Here is a 10,598-nt window from a genome sequence, read left to right on the forward strand (position 1 = left end):
TGTTGAGATAGTGATAATATGATATGATTCTGCAGGGTTATGCCAAAATAGTTGCTTTGCTTTGCTTAATTTACCTAGGGCTCGGAACAACGACCTGTGCGGTCCTCCATATTTGTCCAGGAAATGGTGGTCAAAACCCAAGATCTTAGCAGAAGCATAGAGGGATCAGGAAGAATTCCGGCACTTTAAGGCCGATGTTACAGTAGTTCACACTGGAGTTTCAACCTTGTTAGAAACCAAGAAAAAAAAATTTGGTTGCGCGCAGGGTTACAGCAATGATTATTCGCAGCGTATTTACACAGTTGTTTTTTGAAGTATTTTTTTAAATATATCAAAATAATATATATTTTTTATTTTTTAAAATAATTATTTTTAATATCAACACCTTAAAATAATCTAAATATTTCAAAAAATATTAATTAAAAAATTAAAATTTTTAAAATAGAAAAACAAACATTTTCCATAATCTTCGTTTTTTTTGTTATAGGAAAGTAAGCAAGGCATCTTGCTGATGTGCAAGTAACTCAATTGCAAAAACATGTTGATTTTCACCAAAGTCTGTCACTTGTACGAAAGGCAGCCGAGCAGAAGGTGATGTGAGAAGACACTTCGATGGAATTTCGAGAAACACCGTCCCACCACAATACAGCTTTCAAATAACCCTAATTTGATGATCCTCAACTCCCATGGCCGCACTACGGCATAAATTCTGGGATCAACTGGCATGTTTATTTTTCCAGTTCAACCTGTTTTTTTAAAATCCTTTTTAAGCTATTTTTTTTCTTGATGATTTTATGATCTATATTTAAAAAAACAAAAAAAACACTATTTTAATATACATGCATTACCAAACACACGTCAACATTTAAAATCCTGTTCATTCTTCGCACTCGCAGTTGTCTCGGATGCGTGATGCGTGATTAAAGTTCAGTACTTGCTTTCATGTTAGAACCAGAAAGTACAACTACGGTAATTTTGTACAGCTTTTTTACTATTTCTACTAATATAATATACGACTCCTTCGATGAGAATGGAGTTGCTGCAATGCAATAGAATTGAGGTTTCCATGCTGTTGCTGCTTCCTCGACCCTCCTCCGTTCTTCAATTAAATTTTGCATCGTCTGACACCAGAAGTGGGAAAAGCCTACCAGCCAATACACTGTTTTTATATATTGATATTAAACCAAGTAAAAAAAATTGGCATTTTCTGTTGAAGGTTGACTTGCTCAAACTTTTACCTTGTATGCAACATCTCCGCGCATGGAATCATTCCAAAGGCACCTGAAGCAATCATGTTTGCCCCTGAATACAATTTTCTCTGTCAAAATTGAGTCCATCCTTCATCACATTTTTGTGCTCATGTATCTGCCAATCAAATTGGCAAGGGCGTCTATCAATGACTTTGGGTTGAATATTACACCAACTTTCGGATCACAGACAGAGTCAACCATGATCTGCAAAAACCATAATTTGTTTAACCTCGTGAACAAATAAAGCAACTTAACATCATCAGGGAAGGGTGAATTAACATCAACGAGCAAATCGCTCTAGTCAGTTTTCTAGTCCCCAATAAGAGATGAGGCAATATCACAACCATTGAATAGAGCACCTGAAATGCCAGCCAGGTAAATCCCTGACTATCTGCCCTTAGAATTTGCTAGACAATAGACATACTCGTCAAGCCATTGTGGAAAGCAAGTGGTAATGGGAGAAAGTGTACTTTTTAAGGAAAAATAACCAATGCAAAGAGTAGAGCTAAAGGAAGATATCATACTAGGAGATTTCCAGAAAGAATTTCTCAGATAGCTTTTCTAATCAAGAATGTCTACTTCATAGTAAACCAACTGATGTAAGCAATGGAAATAAGACATCTATAAGTTGTAAGTTAGGAAACTACAAAACAAAATATTGAACTCCAAGACATACCACATAATCATTTGAATATGTAGCTGCTGGAATTTAGTTTAAACGCAACTAAAAGTAATGATATAAGCACACATACACACATCAAAGATCCCTTGGGAAGTCAAGCATTGCACATCTACTTAGTTTAAATGCAACTAAAAGTAATGATATAAGCACACATACCACATCAAAGATCCCTTGGGAAGTCAAGCATTGCACATCTATGGGAATTTGGCCATCTTTGGGAACTAAAAGTGTATTGATGTACTGGTTTGGCTGCATAGAGATATCAACTGAAGTAAATAGCATGCTTCATTCCTTTTCTTTTCTTTTTTTTTCCTCAAAATCAAAGTAGTTTTGCAAACCTTGTATATTAAATGTTTTATCACAGATCTTTAGCAAAACCGAGAGAACTTTTTTCTTTAGAAAGCAAGAACCAACAACCTACTAGCATGACTTATCAATCTTTAAGTTGGAGGTGTCAAAAGAAGCAAAAGGTACATGAGCATATGAGGCTGGAAAATCACAATTTCCCTAACTGCTATATCTCCCGCAAAAGTGAAGTCCTTCATTTCTTTTTAACTCAAAGTGTATTCAGCCAGAAAATGGTTGTGCTGGATGAATAAAAAAGCAATGTTGCAAGCATCAACTTACAAAAATTCTCATAAAAAGGCATGTGGACAGAAAGGACCATCTTTTTGACAAGAAGTACTCGATTGTAAGGATAAAAAATGAGATCTTCTCACCATAGGGAAGGCTACACATTGTAAATAAAAGCACGTGTAGCAACCAGAAGAAAACCAGTTTGTTTTGTCCCTGTGCTGTATTGAATAGTCAATTTGCACCTTTTATTTCAATTTAGTCAAGTGCACCCAAATTGGAGCAAATGCACTCCATTCAAACCCAATTGATAGCTCCTGTTAGATTCTGAACTAAAGCGATCTTGTGGACTTCTAACATTGCATTTCACAAATATGGATGTCAAGTGATGTATGGATTTTTTAAAAATTGTAAACAGAAGTTATTGACTGGTTTGAATTGGATAACATTTTTGTTGATTTGGATGCAATACTGTATTGGAAACATAGGGTGAAAAATTGACTTGTGAACTCAAACATGGGTGGAAAATAGTAGTTTTCTCTACCAACCAGGATGAAGGGGACTGTGAATTGTCCAGCCCCTTCTCCGGTCCCTGAATCCAAAATACAGACAAAAAGATAAGAAATGCACAATGTGAGGTGGTTTTATTAGTAAAGATATTCAGCTATAGATCTCACATGCATAGGGTAGAATATGTTTCTAAAAATTGGATAAAACAGAAGAATATTTTTTCATCATAACTCCATGATTGTCTCAAAATATAACCCATCTAGCCACTTACAAGATTTTCCAAACAAGAATCAGTATCTCCATATTTTCGATTTAGGGCGTCTGTTATGGAAGTTACAAACCCAGAAGCAGAAAAGCCATTTGTCTCTCGATCATGTGTACCATTCAACAAAAGTACCTAATGTTGGAGAGAGCTAAATAAGTATAGCACATGTATGCTAAAATAGCAGCATATTTTGATGTTCAGCTTTTAAATAATATATAAGAATGTCCAAACATGGAAGGTCAGAGGATTCTAATTTCCAAATCTGTGACATGATTGATCAAGAGAGTAATGATAGATTTTGATGCAAATAAGACAGCAAGAAATTAGCCACATGCATCGATTGACGCATGTCCAAGAGGTTATGAAATCAGCACCTTAGGGCAGTTCCTGGAAGAAATAATTTCTCCAATGCCACGTAACACCTAAGACAAGTCATATTTAATGATGAATAACAGGTAAATGAAACAGCCATAGATAATGATGAACCACAAGTAAACAAAATCACATCAATATCCTCCTGCAAACCAAAAGATGAGAAAACGAATTTGGCAACAACCATCTAATGAAATTTAAATTTCATTAAAAACACTGAATCAAGAATGTTACCAATGATGGGCAAACGGAGGTAAAGAGGGATCCCATTGCATAAACAATACAATCCACATTACTCAATCGGTCCAAGACAGATGCATTTACCATGGGGAAGACCTATTCAATTTGAATAATAACATTATTAGAATCAGAGATTACATATTTCAATAACCAAGATCCACATTTCATGACATGAATATGCAACTGTAAGAAACTTGAGAGACAGGAGTTTTTTTTTAAAAAAAAAATAAAAAAAACCAGACTGGAAACAAGACATCAATGTGACTAATGAAGTTCGAAAGGTACAGGCATGTCCTATCTCCTTGTATCACCATTCACCAAATACATAAAGCACGTCAGCAAAATTGTTAGCCATAAGGGGAAAAAAACCAAACTTTACAAATAACCTGACATCAAATTCCAGGTGGAAGAGATCAGAAACAAGTGAATATACAGCATCATATTCACGTATCTAAGCAAGAAATTGGTGTTATGCAGACATGCTATATTTTGCATGTTAAAGAAGTTTCAAATGACTGCATAACTGTGGTCTTATAAGAAATTACAGAAAAGATAAATCTTATTGAAGTACCAATGCCAGAATACCGTCTTTCATTTTTGCTTTTCAATTTTATTTTTTTGCAATGTCAGGCTCTTGCATATGAAGGTAGTACCAAAGGTTCTGGGCCACTTTTACATTATACCAACCAAAAAACACATGACCATGATACAAGAACAATTCTTCATGATGATAATTGTTTGTGGTAGAAGAATAAAGTGCAAGATGTATTCACCTCGTGCAGTGAGTTTCCACCCTCATTTGACATATAGAAAACCCTCTTTATTCTTGAAGGAAGTGCTGGGACTGAAGAACATCCCTATCCAAAAGAATTTCTTTCCATAAGAATTCATCATTTCAAAAGAACTTCTAAATTATCAATAAAGTGCAATCCCAACACCATTATGCTCTGGTATAAACCTAGGAATTGGATTCTGTTTCCAAATATGATGACAAGGAGAAATTTTACTTGTTTATATAGTCTAAACTGATTAACACATTCTCCCAGCACCAATATTTCTGTATTTAGATGCATGTCAGCAATTGGTCTCAAGAGATCAGTTAAATGATTTGATGAACAAAACCTCAATCCAAATTGTACTTAGGATGACAACTGGGAATTGGATTTCCTAATATCATTTAGATATCAAATCAATCATAACAATGAGAAAAGATATATATTCTTACAATAAAAAATATTGATTAGCACAAATTTTCCCTCACAGATGTGATTGCCTCTCTACGACACAATGTTAGTGATGATTAATAAGGAAGAAAGAAGGTTACAGCAGAAGAGAAGTAACAGAACCACCAGCAGAAGAAGCATAACAATTTGCATGTGATGAATATTGTAATTGGCATGTGATGATTAGTTGGTGGATTCAGTTAGTAGCTGAAAAGCAGCTAGTGACAGTTAGGAAGTTAGTTGCAAGGTAGTTAGAAGCAGTTAGGTAGTTAATGCCATTTATAAATAAGAGTGTATGAGAAACGTAGAGGGCAAGTAATAAAGTTGAATCATTTTCTGTATTTGCAGAAGACTCTTTCTCTTTCTCTCTTTCTTCTACTCCTCAACCTCCCTTTCTTAAACTACTAACCACCATTGTTAAGGACATTTCTTATCAATTTTGTATCAGAGCCAAAGATCCAAACAAGATGAGTGCTCTAGAGGAGCAGAGCAGACAAACAAATAAAGAAATACAAGAGGTAAGAGCTGAAGTTAAAATGCAAGGAACTGAGTTATACAATAGGATAGAACAGCTACAATTGAAGATGTAGACACTGCTGTCAACCATGAGTTCCTTTGAGGCCAATCAAGACAGTGAACAATAAATGAGGGAGAATGTTGTTGGGATTCAAGAAAGCAACAAAGGAGGGTATGATATAACTTTGCCAAAGGTGGAATTACCTAACTTTGTGGGGGAAAATCCTTGTGGTTGGGTGAGGCAGTGTATGAAATTCTTTAAGATGCGCTTCATAGTCATACACCAATGAGTTGAGATTGCTTCTTTGTACGTAGGAGGAAGAGCGAAGATTTCGTATGAAAGGTTCTTGGTAGGAGGTAAGGACTTAATGAACTGGGATGAGTTTTCAAAAGTAATTTGTTTAAGGTTTGGCAGTCAAAGAGTGGCCAGTACCTCATACAATCAAAGAACTAAGGGGATTCTTGGGTTAGTAGGATATTACAAGAAATTCATTAAAGGAATCATCAGTAAACCATTAACTAAAATTTTGAAATAGAATAAGTTTGGGTGGACATGGCTCGAGCGGCATTTGACAGACTCAAGGAAGCTTCATGTATAGCACTAGTGTTAGCATTGCCTGATTTTGATAAGGTTTTTGTACTGCAGATTGATGCTTGTGCCAATGGAATAGGGGTTGTGTTAAGCCAAAAAGACCAACCTTTAGCTTTTTTCAGCAAAGCATTGAGTACAAAACACTAGTAGTTAAATGATATATCTAGTGCTTGAAGATATATCTCAGGTGTATAACAATGAATCAACCTAAGAAGTGGTTTAAATGGTCATCGTTAGCTCAATGGTGGCACAACACTTGCTTCCACTCTTCTATCAAAATGAGTCCCTTCCAAGCATTGTTTAGGTATCCACTACCAAGTAGGGCATTGTCTCCTAAAGAAGTTAGTTCAATGGCTACAGTGGAAGAGGTGGTAACCAATAGAATTAATATGGATCAGTTCTTGCAGAAGTAGTTAGAGAAGGTTGTGCATAGGATAAAGTATATGGCAGATAAAAATATAACTGATAGCGAATTCAAGGAGGTGGATTATATTTACTTAAAGCTTCAACCATACAAGCAATCAAGTATGGAATTAGGGAAGCATTTCAAGCTCAATCTGAGATTTTATCATTCATATAAGGTTCTGTAAAAGATTGGTTCAGTTGCATATAGGTTGGAATTACAAAAAGAAGTTGCCACACACCTAGTTTTTCATGTCTCATTGCTAAGAAAAAGCTTAGTGAGAATGTAGTAACCTCAACAACTTTGACACTAGTGGGTGGTGGTGGAAGGGCGAAGATTGCTCCAGTGACTATACTGGATAGGAAACTCATGAAGAAAGGAAATAAGGTAGAGCTGATGGATTAGTACAGTGGTCTAATATGTTTGAGGAAGATGCCACTTGAGAGAATTTGGAACAATTGAGTCAACAATTCCTGGATTTTAGCTTGGATTCTTGAGGACAAGAATTTTAAAGGGAGGGCTAATTTTTACATGATGCTTAATAAGGAAGAGAGAAGGTTACAGCAGAAGAGAAATAACAGAACCAGCCACAGTAGCATAGCAATTTACATGTAATGAATGTTGTAAATGGCATGTGATGATTAGTTAGTTGATTCAGTTAGTACGCTGACAAGTACTTAATGACAGTTAGGAAGTAAGTTGAAAGATAGCTAGAAACAGTTATGTAGTTAACTTCACTGTAGAAATAAGAGTGTAGGAGAAAAGTAGAGGGCAAGTAATAAAGTTTAATCATTTTCTGTATTTGCAGAATACTCTTTCTCTTTCTCTCTTTCTTCTACTTCTCAACCTTCCTTTCTAAAACTACAAACCACCATTGTTAAGGACATTCCTTAACACCCAACCACCATGAATAATCAGACTTGATGCCATCAAGCACATGGAACTTTTGACAAGATAGTTTCATCATCACTTCAATTGCAGCACACAATACCTCCATAAACTACTAATTTGCAGCCAAATAAGATATTCTCGGCAATCCCTATTTGGAAATTCTCAGTAAAATGTTGATACATTAACTAATTGAAAACTAAATGTACTTCAAGTCGCATAGCTAAACAACAATACCTTATCAATGGGTTGCATGGTTCCACTGGTTGGATGTGAAATCTCATTCTGTCCTCGAATAATAGTCCCATCCTAACATAAATTACTAAAATATTAGATAAGAAAGAAAGATGCTGTATAAAAAATTGCCGAGCATATAAGTGGTTTTAGTTTTGATGTTACATAAATTTTCTCTCTCTTGTCTGATGGCATCATCTTTCAAAAAGAAATAGCAGCATAATTGCAAGAGAGCATTATAAACCAAGAAAACTTTAGAAAATAAAAATACAATTTACATTGTAAGAATTACTTGTCATGCAAAACATGTTCTCCAATTGTAAAAAATCAGTAAACAGCTACAGATCAATGACCTAGGTTGCAATTACAAAAAATAAATTTGGAAATGTTATACAGTATAATCTGCATATGTCACAAGCATACACACTTAACATAAAGTAGTAGCAATACCCATAATTCGCATCCTAATGTAAGCCTGTCATTTGTTGAGATGACTGGAAGAACCAGACTTTCTGCTGGAATATCTGAAACACGTGAAAATAAAAATATAGCAGCATCTAAAGATTGAAAAAATATGCGTGCACCTGCAAAGAAAAAATTCCCAATGCTGCAAAAAAGAAGCATGTCAGTTAAGTCATGATTGTCTAAAAAGCTTCAAAAAACACAGAGAAATTTAAGGTGGAAAGCTTTGTCCAGAATGGGGAAAACCTTAAGGAAACAACAAAAATTATCCAAGAACATATGATTCTCTAGAATACATAGACTTCAGGGCAAATCACTCCTAAATATTGGTGGAATAGGAAGCCTACTCAAGAACATTATCATCAATATTCCAAATATAAACAGCACTGAGACACCACAAAACAGAAAGTAGCAAGACATAATTACAATTGGATACAAGTACCTGCCATTACTAAAGCAAAATGATTCATTAGGCCGACGCAGGATCTGCATTCACAAAACATTTATTGATTTCATACTAACATTATTTCACAAGTTCTAACAAGTACTAAAGCATTTGACAGAAACAACACATACAAAAGTTGGAACCAATCTGGAGAAGAAGCAAAATAAATAAATAAATAATGACATCCAGGAAACTTTCAAAAGAAGAACAAAATTAAGAGGTGTCACCATTAACTTTCCTATACCCTATCACCAATATTAACCACTTCATCTCTCACATAGAAGTTCCTCTCATTTTGTAGAAAGTTTACGTTAAAGTCCATAGACCTTCAATGACATAGTTAATAGGTATGCAAGACGCATGTTGCATGAAAATCAACAAGATGAAATGGCAATAAAGGGACAATCCAGTATCATTTTCAGCTTAGCCTACCTCATTTTGGAAATAAACAAGAAAAGCTCGAATTGTTTCACTATATGGTTTTGATACGCCTTTCCATAAAGAGTGTTCTCCTCCTACAATATCATACCTGCCAAATTCCAACTCAGCACACTGTTATTCAATACCCACACCATATATATACCTAGCAAGTAAAAAAACAGAAATTCAGGACAGAACCTATAAAACTGAATTTAATAGTAGACAACAAAGTAATTTAAGGAATTTCAAGACACCTTTTACATAAACAAAATATACCTAAGCACAAAATACAACATTACTGGACCATCAAGTTTTTGCACATCAAACTTTTTCTCTAATATTTTATGTTCAAAGACAACCGGTCCAGCACTTTTAACAACTTTCTCTTTTCCTTTTTTCTCAAATTTCCTACAATTTTTTACACTGATTTCATGAGGGGAAAAGTCAAATATGAAAAGCAACCAAGAAAGCGTTGAAATGCACAAACACATAAGGATAAATTAGTGTAAATCCAAGTTATGCGAAGAAACACATTTTGGAACCGATTAGTAAGATGAATATTACGACTTAAAAGGAGAAGTGCTTCAAATTGAAATGCGTTTAATGCTATATATATTTAAATTAAGAAATCAACCAAATTCACAAGACATGTTATTACCATTGGGATTTGGAATCTTGGGGATCAAGAGGTAAGCGATGCCCAAGCAATCTTCTGACAGCAAGAGCTTCAGCACTACTTTGATCAGACAATCTTAAACACCTCGACCGAATATCTCCAACCGCAGGACCACCTAAGTTACAGTTTAGAGTGTATCAATCATACCGGAAAAGAGAAAAAGAAAAGGTGTGTCTGCTATTTACCGAGCACGCGGACAATCTCAGCAGTGCTTCCACCATCATCAGAAACAGGGAGAACGTGAGCAACACTCGTTGTTAATTTCTTCAGTTCTTCCACTACGCCATTAAACGCAGTACCACCTGCATATGCATTAAAAATTAATCATAATTTTTGGATCTAATTGAAGAATGAGGAAGTATAGTAGAGACCTGAGAAGACGAGGAGGGAGGGTTGTGAGGGCCTAGGGCTTGAATTTGAAAAGGGGGAGGGGGAGGGTGAGCATTGAAGGGAAGTCATGGATAGAACAAGAGGTTTTGGCATTGGCTTAGGGAATGAAGAGAAAGGGAAGAGTAATTGAGGAGGAGATTGGAAGAGAAGAGAGGGGGAGGAGGCCTTGGAAATCAGGGGTCCCAAACAACTGTCCGCCATATTCCCGCGATTTCCTCTCTCCAACCAACAAACCTACTTACATCACCACCTATATTATATTATTTTTTGTTGTTAGATAAATAAATTCTCATTTTTTTTTAATTTAGTGGTTTTTGTATTTTCAATCACATTTTTTTCTACCCAAAATAAAAATAGAGGATGAATTTTTTTTCCCATTCAAATGGTAAATTTTGTTATCTTGGTATCTTTTGAGAGGTTATTTAAAATCAATTTTTTGTTCAATTATAGTATTTAA

General features: G+C 35.2%; 1 protein-coding gene across 6 annotated transcripts; it reads right to left on the reverse strand.

Moving 5' to 3' along the window:
* Positions 1 to 821: 821 nt before the first annotated feature.
* MEE18 (maternal effect embryo arrest 18) lies at positions 822 to 10,378 on the reverse strand. 6 transcript variants are annotated; one of them, XM_011047614.1, is made up of 15 exons: positions 10,123 to 10,378; positions 9,937 to 10,053; positions 9,734 to 9,866; positions 9,088 to 9,184; positions 8,653 to 8,696; positions 8,333 to 8,355; positions 8,199 to 8,272; positions 7,752 to 7,823; positions 4,666 to 4,749; positions 3,887 to 3,988; positions 3,655 to 3,702; positions 3,287 to 3,412; positions 2,089 to 2,181; positions 1,239 to 1,454; positions 822 to 1,144 (listed from the first exon to the last, which is right to left on the reverse strand). In XM_011047614.1, the coding sequence occupies exons 1-14, from the start codon at positions 10,340 to 10,342 to the stop codon at positions 1,344 to 1,346; spliced, it is 1,344 nt and encodes a 447-aa protein (XP_011045916.1). In that variant the 5' UTR covers positions 10,343 to 10,378; the 3' UTR covers positions 822 to 1,144; positions 1,239 to 1,343. The 6 variants fall into 6 exon arrangements, with proteins under 6 accessions (XP_011045916.1, XP_011045915.1, XP_011045913.1 ...); XM_011047613.1 differs by having other exon boundaries at positions 8,199 to 8,355; positions 9,937 to 10,029; XM_011047611.1 differs by having other exon boundaries at positions 8,199 to 8,355.
* Between the last annotated feature and the right edge of the window lie 220 nt (positions 10,379 to 10,598).

Source organism: Populus euphratica, unplaced genomic scaffold (genome assembly GCF_000495115.2).
Source record: "Populus euphratica unplaced genomic scaffold, PopEup_1.0 scaffold112.1, whole genome shotgun sequence".
NCBI classification, from domain to species: Eukaryota; Viridiplantae; Streptophyta; class Magnoliopsida; order Malpighiales; family Salicaceae; genus Populus; species Populus euphratica.

Coding starts and splice junctions, on each gene's coding strand:
- MEE18 (XM_011047611.1), bottom strand. CDS start 10,342: ATGGCGGACAGTTGTTTGGGACCCCTGATTTCCAAGGCCTCCTCCCCC. Junction 9,185..9,733: donor CAAGATTCCAAATCCCAATG/GTAATAACATGT, acceptor GGAATTTGGCAG/GTATGATATTGTAGGAGGAG. Junction 3,989..4,665: donor GTGGAAACTCACTGCACGAG/GTGAATACATCT, acceptor CAAATTGAATAG/GTCTTCCCCATGGTAAATGC.